We start from the raw sequence: 19,055 nt of genomic DNA, 5'->3' as shown, positions 1-19,055 counted from the left end.
AAGACGGTGGCCCACGGTCCTGTGTGGAATTCGCCTGACCTCCACAATTCAGACAGCCGCATTCACGGAGCCTTTCACCAGACCATCTGGTGATCCTGAATCAAGAGGTGGAAGCACTGCTGGGAAAGGACGCCATAGAAGCTGTTTCTATTCTTCAGGTAAACGAGGGTATTTATTCAGTGTACTTCCTTGTACCCAAAAAGGACCTCACCATGCACCCTGTTCTAGACCTGCGCCCAGCGAACAAGTTCATAAAACCCCAGAAGTTTTGCATGGTAACACTACAGGAGGTGATCCCATTGCTGAAATACATGGCAACATTGGACATGAAAGATGCATACTTTCATATTTCAATGTTGCCAGCGCACAGGAAATATCTAAGGTTCATGATAGAGGTCAGGCATTACCAATTCAAGGTACTCCCCTTCAGCATCGCCTCAGCGCCAAGAGTGTTTACCAAAGTCTTGGCAGTGGCTGCAGCATACCTGCGCAGACTGCCGGTCCCATTTTACCCTTACCTCGACGACTGGCTCATCATGGGGGACTCATTCGACACATGTTTCGAACAGCCAAAAAACAGTAGATCTTCTCTTCAGTCTGGGTTTCTCAATCAACGAAAAGAAATCCAGTTTAGTCTCCAGTCAAACAAAACAATTTCTGGGAGCTCTAATTCGGACGGAAGACAGTCTTGTCTTCCCCTCCAACGAGAGGGTTCAGAACATGCTTTTTCAGATCCCTCAATATGTGACCTGTCGGGAGGTGACGGTGCGCAAGGTCATGCGCTTGCTAGGAATGATGGCGTCATGCATATACTTAGTTCCCCTCACACGGCTGCGCATGCGTCCCATGCAAGAGTGGCTTAACAGCCAGTGGTGTCAGGCCAGCGGACAATGGGAAGATCTGGTAGTTGTCTCGCCAGCCCTCGTTCCCTCTCTGCAGTGGTGGTCAAGAGAAAACCTCTTGAAGGGGAAGACCTTCACCACCCCTGCAGTAGAAGCCACTCTCACGACAGACGCGTCTCTCACGGGGTGGGTGGCTCACCTGCTTCAGCAGATAGCACATGGAGTGTGGTCCCCTCAAGTAGCGTCCAACCATATAAACTTACTGGAGCTATTAGCGGTGTTCAAGGCTTTGAAGGCCTTTCAGGTGCAACTACAAGGGAAGACAGTGTTGATTCTAACAGACAGCACTACAGCCATGTATTACCTGAACAAACAGGGGGGCACTCACTCTCCAGGGCTATCCAAGCTGTCCCAAAACATTTGGATATGGGCTCTCAAACACAAGATGTTTCTGTTGTCCCAACATGTTCCAGGGGAACTCCATCTTCTGGCAGACATGCTCCGCCTAGATTTCCCTCTGCCTGAAGAATACGAATAGCGGCTACACGAAGACATTGTGTCCAATGTCTTCGCAGAATGGGGTTTCCCAGAGATCGACCTCAGTTTGCTACTCAGGAGAACGCCCAATGCCAAGACTACGCCTCCAGGTACCCCAAGAACCGATCCAAGGGTAACGGTCTCTGGATAACATGGTCAGGGAAATGTAGTGTACACAAGATGCACCAAGAACCAGTTACCATGATACTGGTGGTCCGCCAACCCTGGTTCGACCACCTGATGGAAATGTCCCTCTCTCTCCCCCCCTACTCCTCCGCAGTAAAACTACCCTGCCCGCACAACATGTTGTCTCAGGAGGGGGGGGGAGACACTACACCCATGCCCACAAACTCTGAACTTAGCAGCTTGGCTCCTGAGGTCATAGAGTTTGGACACCTACAGCTCCCTTTGAGGTGCATGGACATACTCAGGGAAGCTAGGAAACCGAACACACGTTATTGCTATGCCAGCAAATGGAAATGTTTTGTTATCTGCTGCAATTCCAAGGGCCTCAATCCCATCGATTGCTCACCCACACACATTGTGCTGTACCTAACCCATCTGTTGGAGACTGGGTTAGTCTTCAATTCCCTAAAGGTTCATCTGGCTGCCCCGTCAGCCTACACCACATCACAACAAAAAGTGTTGTGGTCGAAGATACCGGTGATTAAAGCCTTTATGGAAGGGGTTAAGAGGATCTATCCTCCCATTTCTCACCCAGCTCCTGGATGAGACCTACAAGTGGTTTTGACGAGGCTCATGGGAGCTCCCTTTGAGCCTATGCATAAAGCAAGTCTGAAAGACCTGACCTATAAAACGGCCTTGCTAGTGGCTATCCCTTCTATTAGAAGGGTTAGCGAACTACAGGCACTTTCTGTTCTAGACCCCTTTGTTAAAGTCCACAGGGATAAGGTAGTTCTGCGCACTCACCCCAGATGTGCGCCTAAATTCATCTTGAAGTTCCATGTGAACCAATCGATTGAACTACCTACCTTTTTCCAGAATCCCACTAGCATGGCTGAAAGAAGCCTACACACACTAGATGTGCACAGGGCAGTCATGTTCTACCTGGAAATAACTAAACCACTGAGGAAAACAAACCAATTTTTCGTTTCAGTGGCAGCTGGTAGAGAAGGGGATCCTGTCTATATATCGGCTATCTCAAGGTGGATTGTCAAATGCATCACACTGTTTGCTAAGAGAGAACTGCCCTTCAAGCCTAGAGCACATTCTACTTTGGGCACTGGGGCATCCATAGCATTCATTGCAAATGTTCCCCTTGAGTCCATTTGCAAAGCGGCAACCTGGAGTTCTGTACACACCTTTACAAAACACTATTGCCTAGACACTCATTCTAGGTCTGATTCTCAGGTGGGACAAGCAGTACTAAGATATCTTTTCTCTACTGTTCCTTCTCACAACCCACCTCCAACTCCGGGTACTGCTCGCTAGTCTATGCACAGCATGTGATTCTAAGCAGATTAACAAGCATCAGAAGACATGCATTACTTACAGTAATAGCATTTCTGAGGATTGTATCTGCTTGGATTCACGTGCGCCCTCCCTACCTCCCCGCTCGGGGTGGAAGGAACATGGACGTCTTACTACTTTCTCTCTTGATGTACTCGCTCACTATAGCCTTGGGCTCCCTCATGGCAGAAAAAATACAATCAGAGGGACCTCAGCGCGTGAGGGATTTTGGGTAATCTACACGTCACGATAGGGATAGTGTTGCAGACACGCCTATGCCGACGTCCCCTTTCGGTCCCCGAAAGACGAGATGCAATACTCCGCGGTTGCCACTAGATGTCGGACTATATGCACAGCATGTGAATCTAAGCAGATGCAATCATTAGAAATGCTATTACTGTAAGTAATGCATGTCTTGAAACATCACTAACTACACCGGCCCTTACACGTGCAGTTAATCCTGGGGTAGCAAACGTATTTAGAACCCGCTCCAAAAGACCCTCTTTATATTCAAGGCTATGTCAAACCAGATTCTCTTGTAGGGCAGTGTTCTTTTTTGGCTGTGGCGTTTTCACGAGACCCAGCACTGCTCGTTGGGGTGTGCCCCTGGACCCGCAACATGATTGGATCCTTGCTTCCTTATCCCGGCCCACCCCCAGACGGAAGGCAGAGCCAATTCACTTGCGCCGGGAATGGCTTCTAGCTAGTCTGTGCCTGTCCAGGCCCTAGAGGGCCCAGAGGTTCTTCCAGTGCACCACCAGCGCGGCCCAATACCACTCAAGCCCCTTGCTATGCCTGCCACTGCATCATCTACACGTTTTGTCAAGCCGCCGCTTTCCCCATTGCTTCCACATCGAACCAGGAGGCTCCTTGCAGTTGGCAAACCCTGTCCAGGGAGATAAGCCAAATCAACGGTTCCATGCATGTGCACCGGCCACTTTAGGTTTATGTGCTTGCACGCTCCTCCATACGGCTGAGCTTCAGTCTCCGCCCAGCCATTAATTGGTCTTTCTCGTTGGCATAATACTGTACTGTTATACCCACCTATCTAGCTGGTTTACACCGCACACCTGCTACAACCCACTGCACCCAAGGTGCAGCTTGCCGGTCACGCTTACCAAATGACTTCACCCTTGCACATCTGTGTCACTATATGCATCATTAATACCACAGCTGGAGTGTTATACCCACCTATCTAGCTGGTTTACACCGCACACCTGCTACAACCCACTGCACCCAAGGTGCAGCTTGCCGGTCACGCTTACCAAATGACTTCACCCTTGCACATCTGTGTCACTATGCATCATTAATACCACAGCTGGAGTGTTTGGGAGCAGGAGGCCCATACCAACTTGCCCGCTGCTGCCACGTCCCTCCCCCCACAGAAAACCCCTACCTCGACAGCAGTCTCGTTCCGGCCTTAACCTTGCAGACGCCTGACGGACTTGTTAATCATCCTGTCTGCATACCTTCCGAATGCAGTCCACCATACTTTAAACTGCTGTCTACCAGACCATGCACCCTTCTACTTGTACCTGCATATCTTATAGAACCCCTGTACCATGAGTCATGGATATGCTGGTCTATTCATTACCCTAACTTGACTTTGATGTGTTGTAGGCCTAATCTAGCCCCTGTACCATGAGGCGCGGCTGTGTTGGTCTATGCACTACCCTAGCTCTCTTGTGTGTAACTAGCTGAAAGATGTCCCCACACACTTACTGTAACTAGCGCCCTGATGCCTGAGGGTTTAGTGTGCTGCTATAAATACAAAATAAATAAATGACCACCACCAGAAAACATGCAGGCATTCATTATCTAATACTGAAGCACCACCTGACGGAGTGTAAGAGAAGAGGCTTCACGCCCTTGGGAAGGAAGTAGCCACATCTGCAGCTTTCTCTACTCGCATAGCGAAAAATACTACGTTGCTAGTTGGTCACAACAGTGCACAATGGGACTCTTTGCAAAATCATTTTGATTCAGTCCCTGAACAAATTAAGTCACAATTACTTAATATTGTTGGGTTGCCCAGAATATCCTATAAAACACTAGATTCAGCTGAAACTGCAGGCAGAATTATAGCAGAGGGTACCTTGCTGAAACGCCATTCCTGGCTTCAGTATTCAGGTTTCAAGCCTGAAACACAGGCAACATGCCTATAGAAGAGACTGTACTGTTTGGAAAAGCGGTAGATGACGTGCTACAAACAGCTAAAAAAGAACACAAGACCTTGAAGACTTTGGGTGAGATTACTAATAAACCCTACTTTCAACAAGGGGTATTTAATACCAGGCCTTCCTTTCGAAGCCAAGAGTTTACAAGGTCCACGCAGTCAGGGTTGGGGTCAACCTCCTACCCGTGGTACACTTCTCATTGCCAAACCACCTCTTTTCAAACCTCACAACAGACGTTTTAGACGAGGCAAAGATTGGGGCAGAAGTGCAGCCACTATAGGCTCCTGCCCCCTCTAGCAAATGAAATACCAGTCCCCTCACAATCTTCCCCAGTAGGGGTTTGCATTACTCATTTCACCCACGCATGGGAGGGCATAACCTCAGACCAGTGGGTATTCTCAACAGTGGCCAAAGGATATTCTATCAAATTTCTGGAAACTCCTCACCACCATCCGCCAAGATCAAGAAGAATGACGCAAGAGCATCACTTGATTATAGAAGCAGAAATGCTAACACTACTACAAAAACGAGCAATACAGCTGGTTCGTCTTCTATAGGTAAACAAAGGTATTTATTCAATATACTTCCTTGTCCCCAAAAGGGATTTAACCATGCACCCTGTCTTAGTCCTGCGTCCTACAAACAAGTATGTCAAGCTGCAACAATTCAATTCAGGGTGACACCGCTACAGGAAGTAATTCCACTTCTGAAGCAAGGGGATTACTTGGCAACATTGAACATGAAAGGCACATACTTTCATGTTTCAATGTTGCACAGCACAGAAAATACCTAAGGTTCAAGATAGGAGATGCCCACTACCAGTTCAAAGTACTTCCCTTCAGCATATCCTCAGCGCCAAGGGTATTTATAAAGGGGCTCGCAGTGGTGGCAGCCCATCTACACAGATGGTCCTTTCCAATGTACCATTATCTAGACGACTGGCTAATAACAATAGACACACCAAAGATGTGACAATGGAGCACTTACGAAACCCTCAATCTTCTATTCCAGTTGGAGTTCTCGATCAAAGAATAAAATCAAGCCTTGTTCCAAGTCAGGTAAAAACAATTCTTGGAGCACTAATTTGCACAGAATACGTCCTAGTCTTCCCCTCCAACGAGAGGGTCCAAAACATGCACTTTCAACTTCCACAATATGTAGCCTGTCGTCGAATAACCATGTGAAAGACAGTGTGCCTTCTGGGAATTGTGGCTTCCTACATTTACCTAGTACCACATTCTCAATAGCGCACGTGTCCAATGCAAGTGTGGCTTTCGAAACAATGGTCGCAGAGACGTTCTATTTGTGGTTTTGCATCCCCTCGTTCAACCACTGCAGTGCTAGACAAAAGAAAACATTTTAAAGGGCAAATCATTCACCACCCCTGCAGTCGAGGCTTTCTTAACTGCATCACTTTCAGGGTGGGGAGCTCACACACTCCATCACACCACGCACTGTGTGTGGAAAGCGAGCATATCAACCTTCTGGAATTACTAGCATTGTTCAAAGCTTTTCAACACTTGCTGACAGGGAAGACAGTCCTAGTCCTGACACAGCGCTACAGCCATGTACTGAACACGGGTTGGGGTGCACTCAAGTCTGTCGAAACTAGCCCAGAACATCTGGAATTGGGCACTCAAATGCAATATGTTCCTCCAGCTGTAACCTGTTCCAGGGGAACACAACTGTCTGACAGACTAAGCAGAAACGTACCCCTTCCTTCAGAGCACGAATGGCAGTTACATGCAGACATTCTTCACAACGTCTTCATAGACTGGGGCCATCCAAACATCGATCTCTTTGCAACACAAGAGAATGCACATTGCCAAGACTACGCATCCCGATATCTCCACAGGGTCCAAGGGGAACCACTGGATGATTTGGTAAGGGATATTTGCATACGCTCCCCCGCTCCGCCAACACCACTTCTAAACAAGATAATCCACAAAATGCACCAGGAACGTGTCAAAATGATCCTTATAGCACCAATGTGGGCATGTCTAACTTGGATCGCATACCTATTGACAACGTTTCTGCCCACCAGTCAAACTGCTGTGCCCTTATAACATGTTATCCCAACATCAGACGACCGCACTGCATCCATGTCCACCAACACTGAACTTGGCCGCTTGGCTCTTGAAGTCATGGATGTAAGAAAGCTTTGTGGATGATGCAGAGGATCGTGAACTTGATCCGTGCAGCCACCGGGAGCCAGTGGAGAGATTTCCGGGCTGGAGAGATCCGGCCCCCGGGGGTTTGAGGCCAAGGACAAGTCTGTCTTGTTCTGGGTTAGTTGCAGAGGACGGAGAGTAGAGGAAGGCAGAATGAGACCAGGGCGGTTGCAGTAGTCCTGCCTAGATCAAACCAGGGCTAGCAAGACCATGAGCTTCTGGGGGAAGTGAGAAAAGGAAGAATACCTCTGAGGAGGTGCAGCTGGTAGTGAGCCTTCTTGCAAGGTCTGTGATGTGAGGAGAGAAGGAGAGAGTGGAGTCGAAGACGACACCAAGGTTTGTTGCCTCACAGGAAGGCGAAGGAATAGGGGCTCAAGGAGGGCAGCCAGAGTGAGAGTGAAAGCAGGAGCAGGGGTACCAATGGAAGCATCAACCCCATTGACTGCTTGCCTTCACATATAGTACGTTATCTGCTTTATCTACTGGATTCAGGTTTCGTTTTTAAAGAGTTCATCTAGCAACACTTTCAGCATATACCACATCTCAGAGTAAAATCCCATGGTGAAACGTCCCAGTGGTGAAGGCATTTATGGGAGGGGGTTAAGAGACTATACGCTCCAATGTCCAATCCTACTCCAGGTTGGGATCTTAATGTTGTCCTTACAAAACTCATGGAGTAGCTCTTTGAGCCAATGGATAAAGCTAGTCTTAAACATCTCGCTTATAAGACTGCTTTTATCGTTGCTATCACTTCAATTGGGAGGGTCAGCAAACTGCAAGCTCTCTCAGTTCAATGTCTGTTCGTTATTATTCACAAAGACAAGGTTGTATTCCGTACTGTTAGAAACCTGAGGGTATTCTCCCAGACAGACCTCGAGAATCGCTGATTTCGGTGGCATGGGACGGTCCGGCGCTCTCAGATTCCAACCATGGGGGTGGACGAGCGAGGGGGATCACCTGGGTAGGGGAACCCGAGGTTATGTTTCGGGGGAATATCCAAGGTGAGACTCAGTATTTCCCCAGGGACGAAGGTGAGCAGCATGAAGTCCCTGAGACCTTCATGGGTTGTTCCACGTCTACTTCACAAGAGACTATTCACGGATGATATATTAAAGACTGGTACTCTAAGTACCCGTCGGGAGGGAGCCATTCCACTGACTTAAATTGGCCTTTCCATAGTGGTATGGTCAGTTAGGTTAGTTTTTGGACAGCCGACATATTTCTTTGGAGATTCACGACAAACTATCATCTTAGTAAGATAGGTAGGGACCCCCCATAGTTGTAGGGAATGTAGTGTCCTCAGAGTCTGTGTCCTCCTCCTGACTCCCCACTGTTGTCTGTTCGATGTGCATTGCAACAAAGTATTGACCCAAAAATACAACTGATACCGCCCCACTCAAAGTTCCCAATAGCGGGGATCACTGCTGTTGGCCTGACAGCCAAGATCTTGCCCCAGAGGGTACTGAGAGAGAAGGCCAGGTCATGGAAAGAGGTATGGATGCATCAGCATCCAGTAATCTGTACAACGGTGGACCTCACCTTATTGCTAGGAGGGTGTAAAGGGTGAATGGCAGCCACTGGGTTGGGCTCCTCGTGTGATCTGTGAAGTGTGACACATGCATGTTACCTAAACCTACTTGGATACGCCATCCGGCTTTGGGAATCAGGAATGTCTGTCTTCTCTATGACCACCAGCTGGAGCATGTGTTCAGATGATTTCCCAGAGCCTTTCTGTTGGGAAGATTGTTCTTGGGCTTTACTTCCAGGGCACAGATGGATCAACCCACTTGCAGACTTTCCGAATGGTAGCATTGACCGAGCAATTAAAGTATCCTCCCAGAACATGTAATCAAATTTAATACTTTTGATTATGACAAAGTAACGGAGGGTCCACACAATATATCTGTACAAATATTTTCTTTATTATAAAGCTATGTCTAGAAGTTAAATGATATGATATGATATGGCATTTATAACGCACCTATAGTGTTGCAAGGTGCAATGAGGTAAGGGAGGGGGAACAGAGGGAAGACCAAGAACGATCATACTGGGCCAGGTGACCTTGATATCGTCTCGGGGATGGGGGGGAGGGAAAAGTGCAGAGGGGTGGGGGGAGGGGCACTGCAATAGGCTCAACGGTAACATAAATAAGAATAATAGGTAAAAGGTGTGGCCAACTAGTGGCAAGTGCAGGGGTAAGTGCAGACATCAAGTGTCAAGAGCAGGTAGGGGACTGTATGGATACAGAAACCGCCCCGAAGTGCAGGTGTTGCCCAGGAGGCAGTGCAGGTGTGCAACTGGCAGGGGTAGCCAGGTGACCAGTGCAGTTTCAGTCAGGAGTTCTGCAGGGGAGAGGAGGAGAGAAAGCACGAGCAAAGAGGAAGGTCTTGAAGTGCTTCCAGAACCGGAGATGGTTCTCAAGTTTCAGGGAGGCTGTTCTCGTTGCTTGGAAAAGCGATTGACCCGGAGGGAGTTGGAGGCGGATGAGCGAAGAGCTCGAGAAGGAAGATATTTAGGATAAGAGAATTGAAGGCTCTCTTAATGAATATTATACAGGTAGCACACTGTAATGTAACTTTTCATAATATGGTTAATAATACAGAAAGTTGTGTCATCGGATCATGAAATGTTCACATTGGTCTCTGATGTCCAAATAGCATTATCCCAAGTCCTAATGCTCGATCTATGGGCCCGTATGAAACAATTGGCCAAAGTAGACCTATGGATGTAAGTATTGGGTCTGTACTAGGCCTGGATGTTTTTGCTTGAATGGTTCTTGGAAAATATTGGACTATTCTTAGGGAGATCTGGCCTTATCTTGCAAACATACGGCTGGGCTTTTGCCTCCAAGTCTCTTATTGATTCAGGGCTGAAATCAAGAGCCTCGATTCTCGTCTTGAATCTCTAGTTGACTTGTAGAGTTCATTTAGCCAGTTGTCTAAGAAAAAAGATAAAAGTTCTATAAAAGGCTCCGCTCGGAGTTACGCTCACCTGGTATCCACGGGGAAGGCAGTATGCCCTGGTTGCCGGATTCCCCCCGGATGTGCCCAATTCAGGATGATGTCTTCTATGGCAGGTGGGCCTAAAACACAGGAGGACTAGACTTAGAAACAGATTTCGTTTCCTCCCCACCAGCCCCTTGGACTCGACCTGATGGCCCCCTCCTCACCTTGTTATGATGTCTGGCGTGCTCTCCGTCCTGCTTTCTGCGCAGGGGTGCGTAGTTTTCTGCGGGTTGAAGCGACCGAGTTAACTTCACTGGTGCCAACCCATTCAAGTGTCTTTAAGGAGGTAAATCCGATTATACCAGTCTCTGAAGGCCTTTTCCTATGTGCTATCAATGTCTTTCCTGCAAATATTGCGGCCCGCCATGGCGAGTGTCCCAGTTCGTTTTAGGCGGCTGCACTGCAGTGAAATCCTAGGTAAGGTTTGAGGGTGTGTTGGGTTTTACAGAGAGTCTCCACGGCACAGTTGAGTCTCTCTTGAGTGGCTGCGTTGTTTCAGTAGGAGGGCGGTGTGTCTTGTTGACATACATTTCCTCCGCTTTGCTGTTTGGTGGTTCTTTTTCCCTGAACAGAGAACTCTGACTGGAATAGTTAATCTGGGTGCTCTAACGGGTACACTCGCTCAGGCTCCTTATGTCTGTGATTGCCTGGAATGGCAACAAAAGGATTGGCAAGCATTTGTTTTCAAGTCAAGTATGGAGTGATACATTGTGGTACTGTTAATATACACAGAAGCACTTGGGGAGGAGACGGGAATTGAGGGCCCTTTCTACTGCCACTAACCCGCCCCATCTCCTCTGGGGTAGGACTGGCTCTTGCTTCCACTCTGGTAGGCCCCACACCACAGGTCGAGAGTGGCTTGCGTCCCCTTGTGAAAAGGTCAGATTATTGACCTTGTCGCACACCTCGACCCTTTCTCCCGAATCCGACTTGTCTTCCTGGCCACGAGCTACCTGAGGATAGCAGAATAGGAAAGTGCTTCCTACTGATGAACATTACAGGCTTCTCTTCTCTCTCCTGCACCTGTGATATGGATTCCAAGACCAATACAGGAAGCATCAGTTTGTTAGAGAAAACTCTTGGTAAAGTCAACATGATCGGCACCAGGCTTTTACAGATGGCGGTCGAAGGATTTGTGTGCGACTGTATACCACTTGATGATGTTAGGGTGGCTCTTCATGTTTTTCAGTTAAAGGCCCGACTTGTTTGGAGAATTCAGGATGAACCACCTATAGTAGCCTGCTAAGTAGTGGAAGGCCAGACACCCTTTTTGGTAACTTCCCTTGGTGCTTTTTTATACGGCCCCTACTTTGACTCTTTAGGGCAGTACTTGACCGTTTCCTACTTGGAACTCCAGGTACTCTACACTGGATTGGACCAGGTGATGTTTGGCTGGGTTGGCTGTGAGATGAACCTCCCATAACTGATTACGGGCAGCCATTAGGTGCTTGAGCTGGTCTTCCCAAGTAATGCTGTACGCTACAATGTAGTCAAGATATGCTCCAGCAAATTATCTGTTTCGGCTGAGACTCAGTCCATTAGTCTCCGAAATTTGGCCAATGCTCCATGAAGACCAAACGGCAACACAGTAAATTGGAAAAGGCTCTCTGAGAGGGAAGTGGGTCTGTTTTGCTACTTCCTCCAGGGGCATTTGCCATTATCCCTTAGGCAGCTCTAGGGTGAATAGAAGTTTTGCCTTCCCTAAACTCTCCACCAGTTCATCTATCCAAGGCATCGGGTAAACATCAAACTGTGAGATTTTGTTGAGCTGTCTGAAATAATACAGAATCTCCACTTATTATTGGGGTTGGGAACAAAGACCATCGGTGAAGACCATTCATGTAAGGTTGCTGAATTATCCAGAGGTCGAGCATATTTTTCAGTTCTTTTCCTTGCCTTGGGTAATCGGTGCGGTTTAAATTGATCATTTTAGATGTATCGCCCTCCATGGAGTATCTGAATTTTGTGTGCAATTCCCTTCGCTCATCCATGGTTCATGGAAAGCACATCTGGGTGTCTCCCTACCAGTCGCGTGACTTCTTGATGGTTCATTGTGGAGAGGCCAATGAGTATGGTGACTCCATGAACTTTGATGGATAGGGGAGTCTCCAAAGTGGTGGTGGCATACAGCAGGGAGTAATTGAGGATTGCTGTTTTCTTCTCAACTCTTCCATTTGTTCACATGGTAGAACTGTAAGGGTTTTCGAATATCTACCTACTGTACCTTGTAGGTGAGATGGGAGACCACTTTAGTGACGACATACGGGTGTGGGCTTCTTCCAGGTGGGTTCGAACCAGTCTTCATACTTACTACATGTATTTCACGGTATTTTGCAGCAATTGGGTAGTCTGTGGTTTGTTGGCTTTCTGGACCTTCAAATTTCTCCCGCCTGAGATCCATCACAACGCTGGGATTCAGACTGTACACCAGCTCCATGGAGTATTGTGTTGTATTTTGGATAGAAAACCGATCCCAACGGATCAGGTTTTCCCAGTTTCTCCCATTGTCTGCGACCAGATTTCTTAGCATATGCTTCAAGGTTTGGTTAAACCTTCCCCATGTCAATCGGTTTGGGGATGGCATATCAAGGTTCGGAGGGTTTTTCCTGTTCATCAACGTCTTCATGTCTCATCCGTTTCGACATGAAACTGCTCTCTTGGGGTTAGAATCTCAGCTGGAAAGCCCTCTCGGGTAAAATAAGGTATGTGGACCTTGAGGATGGCTTTACTGATGTTACTCCTCAAGGGGTATTCTTCAGGATATCAGGTCGCATAGCCCAAAATTAACAAGTTGTACTGGTTTCCAGATTTTGAAGGTTTCAAGGGTCCAACTGTCCATGCCGATTCTGAAGAAGGGGACTTTTGTGATTGGTAATGGTTGCAGCAGAGCTCAGGGCACATCAGTATGTCTTTTGGCAGATTGAGCAGAATTGCTTGAGCTCCGCATACACCCGGGCCACTAGAATCTATTGAGGATACTCTTGTGTGTCTTTGCTAACCCGACATGCCCCACTGTCGGATTAGTGGGCCAACGGCAACACTGCCCTCCAGAACTGCTTCCGCACCAACAGTTGGTGGTAGTTGGTCTCTTCGCCCCTTTGATTTACATCCACTTGATCTAGAAGTCCCCTCTTGCCAATGAAACTGGGTGTCTTCAAATTCTTTGTCTTCTGACACTAAATTCTTCCAAACTTGTTCTAGAAGCAAATTTGTCCTCTGTGCTTATGCAAGCACTTCTGCTGTGGGACCCGTGATTCTTCAGGACTGGGCACAGGAGGGTGGGGGAGGGGGGGCGGTGTGGGGGTGGATCTCGCTTCTTGCACCTGTCTTCTCACAAAGCCCTGCATCCGCTTGTTCTGTTTCCTTCAGTGTTTCCACCTCTTCTATCTCAGGTATGAGGATTTCTTTTGCAGATCGGCTATGCTATGGGTTGGATGGCCAGGCAATATAGACATGCTCCCCAATTTGAAAAGGATTACCTTTACTTTTCTGCAGTAAACTTTATTGACAACTCTGGACCAACCCATGCTTTGGGACAGTTCTTCAGTATGTCTGCTATGGTATCTCCACCTGTAAGCCAGTCTGAACATGTGCCTATGTGTCTTGGTGTAATTGTGACGAATGTGTCCACCTATATAGTACACACCGCAATGCTCTGGGCGTTAGCCTGGTTAGGAGACTCTAGTCGTATTAGTCAGTTTTAAATACCCTCAACATTCTGGATGGCTGTGGGTGACCTCTATATCAGGGTCTACAGGATCCCACAAATATACCATGTGTCACTGATGGTCTTAAGAACACGCCAACTCCCAGAAAGGGTTCAAGGATTTTTATTAAAATCTTTGGCAGGGTGCCAAGTGCTGACTCTTACACTCACTGCAATTATGCAGTTTCTACCCTAACACAGGCACCCCTACTCCCCAGATTATTATATTTAGCTTACTGACCCTCTACTATCTAATCGCTACGTGTCTGGTAGTGAGGCCCTAAAGACTTTTGCTTTGTCTGTCTGATCTCCCTTAGATACTTTCTAGGCTAGAGCTATTAATTCTAAGAGGCTGTAGGGTTCTGCGTTCCAGGTCCCACTCCACTCAATCCTCTTTCTTTCACACCATGATGTTCCTCTTTGTGACTCTCTATTGTTCTCTTCCTCTTGCTCCTCTCTTCCCTCCAACTGCCTTCTCTCTGCTCTTGTCCTACTTCTTACTTCTCTGACCCTCCAATATCTTTTACTCTCCTTATACAACCTACATCATTCATCCAGTGTTACTGCCACCTGATGTCTTCTGCCCCTACCTTCTACTGCGCTCCTCTCCACTACTCTCACCTCACCACTCCTACTACTCCCCATCTTCTTCTCAGCCCCCCTACTTTCACTCTCAAAATCACTTTCCACTTGCTTTCTACACTTCCTCTAACACTTGTTCACTCTACCCACACACACACACACACACACACTCCTGACACAGTACCACTTGGTCTCCCCAACATATCCTTAGTTTTTCTCAAACGCCTACACACTCCATCCTTCCTCCTACTGGTCTTAGTCGTCCACCGCCTCCTCCTCTGACCTTACCCAAGTAATCCACACCTTCTTGTTTCCTGTCCCCCTTCTCCCCTCACCCCCCCCCCCTTCTTCTCTTATTGGACTGCTGACCCTAACCAATCTGATCCAGACTTCCCCGTCCAGGAGGTATTATAATGTTCAACATTTACAAATCGGGGTAAAGCCCTGCCCCTTTGCACATGCAGGACCAGCGTACTGCAAAAATGCCAGCCCACCTTGATGAATTCTCCTGTACGTGTTAGGGGACCACACTGCAGTCAAATTCCAGGTAAGTTTTGAGGGTGTGTTAGGCTTTGCAAAGAGCAGTTCTGCAGCACAGTTTTGCAAGTCTCTTGAGTGGCTCCGGGGTTGGTTAGAGTGTGGCGTGTGTTGTAGACATTAGCGGTGATCCATGTTCCCCATGGCCCCATGACTCCTCTACTTCTCTGTTTGGGGGTTCTTGCTCTTTTTCGCTGAATGGAGAACTCGGGAGACTGGAATGGTCAGTCTAGAGGCTCTGATGGATTACACTCTTGCAAAAGTGGTTTGCCTAGGCTCCTAATGTATATGGTTGCTTGGAATTATGGTAAAAGGACTGGCAAGCCTTGAGGAATAGAGTGATGCAATGTTGAGCCATTCATATACATACAGGCACCTGGAGGGGGGGCAGGAATTGGAGTCCTCTCACCTACCACCCTCCCCCACTTGGGCATAGCTCTGGCTTCTACCCTGGTAGGCCTCCTAACACATGCCAAGACAGGGTTTCTATATTCCACACGTGAAGATTAGATTGCTGACCTTGTCACACTACTCCCTGAACAAAATGATCTGCCTAGTTCAAAATATTGTATAATTTTCCAGACTGCATTCATGTTGTCACCCAAGCTGAGGTGGTCTTTAAGGAAATGGCCAGTATCTACAGTTAAAGATTCTCGCAATGCTTTTACCTGCAAAGCGACCACTTTTAGACACTGATGTTTTGCCCTGCACACACAACTTCAAAGATATAGACCTGCATTCTTCACTATTGTAAGTAGGCTGTAGGAGTGTGGTGACTGAAAACGGTTAAACAGTGAGGTGAGTTGCGTGGCTGTGTTTTTTCCTCCTTGAACATTTTCTAAAAAGCATGTTAACCGATCAGGCCCTGGCACTTTGTTGTTCTGGAAAGGTTTAATGTTTGTCTCGATCTCTTTAGGCTAAATCAGAGCCTCTAATTCCTCAGTTGCATCACAAGGTAGGAGGAAGATTGAAGTTGGCCACATACCCAGTGACTGCCTTTTGATCAAACAGCTCTTCAAAGGCTGGATTGTGATTATATACAATAAGCTGACTAGTTTTGTAATCATTTTAATCGTGGGCTTGATTTTAATTCATCTAGATCTCAAACAGCATGATGAATTAGCAGGGATTGTGTCCCTCTTCTGAGTTGACTTTTTGTGTAGCCGCTGTTTGTCCTTTTCCTTCTGCCTAACAGTTTGTTTTAAGGAGTGTTTTTGTACAGAGTATTATAATACATGTTCATTGCTATTAGCACCTAGGGCGGGGGGGGGGGGGCGCAGCCAATCTTGTTCCGCAGAACTCAGGATGAAATCTCTGATCTCACCCAGCATTCCATGGAACTGCAGGCTGCCTCCTCCTGCCGCTCCACCGTCCTCAGCGCCTCGTCTGGCCGCCATGGGAAGCAAAGCCTTCCCTTCCCATGGCGGTCACCTTTGCAAAGTATTTTCATTAATTGAACAGAACATACGCTTTGGTGCTAATGGTGTTACGCTCCAATTCCAGCCCTTGGAACGAGGGGTTAACGGCCCAGATCCCTTGTTAACAGCCCGGTCATAAAACCCAGGCGCCCCCCTCTCTCCTCCTCCGTTCTAGCCCTTGGAATGGGGTGTTAACGCCACATTGCTGTGTGATACTTCTGCACCTATAGTACTTTTTTGTGCCAGATAAAACTGCCATAAGTAGTGTATACATAAAATATGTAAATATCTTTTTAATGAACACCTGTATGTAATGGCAGCTTTCAGTTGAGGAGGTACTTGAATGCGCTCAGATTGTACATAGAAATGTAGAATAGGAAGGATGCGGGCGGGGGGCATTTAGACTAGAACGAGCTGTGCATTGCCAAAATATTTAAGAAATCTGAATACGTGACTATATGCACCAAGTCTGCTGCGGGTGGTCATATAAGAGCGGACTCTCTGCTCTAAGAGTCCTGAGTACCAGTACATTAATTATAAACTCCACCACACTGCACAGGACAATCGAAATATAATCAAAGTGGTCTACAAAGAGTACAGTCTATGCGGAGCACAGCATATTAATGTGCTGAGCATATTAAAGACTGTACCCTTTGTAAACCAAAAATCTATATTTGATATTTTGATTGTCCTGCACAGTTTGTTTGTGTTTATAATTAATGTACATAGAAATGTAATAGCAATAGATCCGACACACTTCACCTTTTGGTATAAAGAAATGCCTATGCAGTGGGGCCTACACTGATAAAGGAATCAAGGTTATAGCCCATAGGGGAGCGTATTTCGATGAAATGAGCCCTCGGGCGTGCAAATTTGTTTGATTGTCTGAGGTATGTCAATGCAGGGATTCTTCCATTAAATGTTGAGCACACATTTAACATGTTGAATATATAATTGGCCTTTTTATAGCTATTACGAAAGACTATGATTTGAGAGTGGCAACATTAAAAGAAACATTGAGATGGCTGTTAACTATTACAACAGCCAAAAAGGTCTGCGCCCTGCGTATTCTACGACTGGCTTAGTTTAGTTACAATGCATACAAGAATGCCTGGATAGGATTTTGAGACGCAGATGAAAGATTATAGGAAGGAAGTGGGAGAGTGATTGATTGTTTTCTCTTTTAAAACTTTTTTCTTGTTTGTACCTCTTGTTTTAATCAGGTGAATCTTGCAGAAACTGAAGTTACAAAAATGGCATCCGACTATGCAGAAAATGAGCTAGAACTTTTTCGGAAAACTGTAAGTTTAATGCTTTAAATGTATTATGTAAGCCAATTGTTTTTTTATCTATTGGGCAACCGTTTTTCTCTAGCTTCTAATGCCCTCCATTTGATGAACTAAATGTACAGTTTTAAAGCTGATGATCTGCTGAAAGTAAATGTTAATCATGTTAATCGCTAAAGAATACTTTCTGCTTTCGGCAGCCAGACAGCTCAAACGGGCAGCCGAAAGAGGCTGCCGAAAGCTCCTTACTTCAAACACTGTGGCCCTCTATAAAGAGGCAGCCAAGCATTACAAAGCTACTATCCTTGCAGCAAAAAAAGCTAAATTGGAGGAACGCATCCTGGGAGATAAAATCAGCACCAGAGAACTATTTCACATCCTCGGAGAACTTCAGGGAAAAACTCAAGAATCTCAGCCAGTTATGAGTGATACTTGTCAGAAACTTCACGGCAGCTTCGTGCAAAAGGTCAAATCGCACCAAGGCACTACCCCGATAAACCCCCTCTAGATGCTCTGAGGCCGATTTAGAAGCCAGGACAGTTGGTAACAAGGCAGAAAGTGACGCAGAGGTTTTCTCGTTTAGGCAGGTTACAGTCGAAGGAATATCAAAAATTGTTGAAAATCTTAAACCCACCTTATGTAGGACCGACATTCTTTCTGCGTCCTTGTTTAAAAAATATTTTTCCAGCATAGCCGCCCCTGTCACGGCATTCATAAAATGCTTGTTTCAAGAAGGCATGGTTCCAGAGTGCATTTAAGGGAGCCTGGATCTCTCCCTTACTGAAAAAGGAAGGGATTGATTCGCAGGAACCTTTGAACTTTCGTCCCCTTTCTCCTGAAGATCATTGATAAAGTCGCCTGCACACAATATGACACTTTTGTTGAGGAGAAGGGCCTATTGTCTGGTAGACAATCCGTATTCAGGAAAAATCAGGTTACAGAATCAGTGCCGATAGATGTCAAATCTATGTTAACCAGAATTGTTGACCAGGGAAAAGCGGCAATGTTGCTGCTGTTAGACCTGTCCGCTGCGTTTGATCTTGTTAATCATGATAAGCTGGCGGACAGGCTAATTGAGTTGGGCAGATGCTCGAAATCAGCAGCAAATTGATTTAGATCCTTCTTGGGCCCCGGAAGAGCAAAGGTTGTTCACAGGGATTTTAAATCAGAAGAGGTGGCTCTTGTTTGTGGTGTTCCTTAGGGCTCCAGTGTGTCCCCACTGCTCTCTAACATCTAGTCCAAGCCATTTTTTGGTATACTGGGTGTCAAATTTGCAAACTATGCCGATGACGCCCAGATCGTCCTGGAACTAATGGGCTCCTAT

The 19,055-nt window shown here is 46.8% G+C and overlaps 1 protein-coding gene across 4 annotated transcripts in view; it reads left to right on the top strand.

Annotated features, from left to right (window-relative positions):
* NSMCE1 (NSE1 homolog, SMC5-SMC6 complex component) overlaps positions 1–19,055 on the top strand; it is a 395,968-nt gene that overhangs the window by 125,332 nt on the left and 251,581 nt on the right. For all 4 annotated transcript variants that reach the window (XM_069647182.1, XM_069647181.1, XM_069647183.1 and 1 more), the window contains one exon: positions 17,669–17,746. In XM_069647182.1, the coding sequence (XP_069503283.1) occupies positions 17,669–17,746 (78 nt within the window). The remainder of the gene's footprint in view (positions 1–17,668; positions 17,747–19,055) is intronic.

The sequence above is a fragment of the Ambystoma mexicanum genome, chromosome 2q (assembly GCF_040938575.1).
Source record: "Ambystoma mexicanum isolate Mex_15411 chromosome 2q, UKY_AmexF1_1, whole genome shotgun sequence".
Classification (NCBI taxonomy): Eukaryota; Metazoa; Chordata; class Amphibia; order Caudata; family Ambystomatidae; genus Ambystoma; species Ambystoma mexicanum.
Note: the sequence above shows the minus strand (reverse complement) of the source record. Positions and strands in the feature narration are given on the sequence as shown.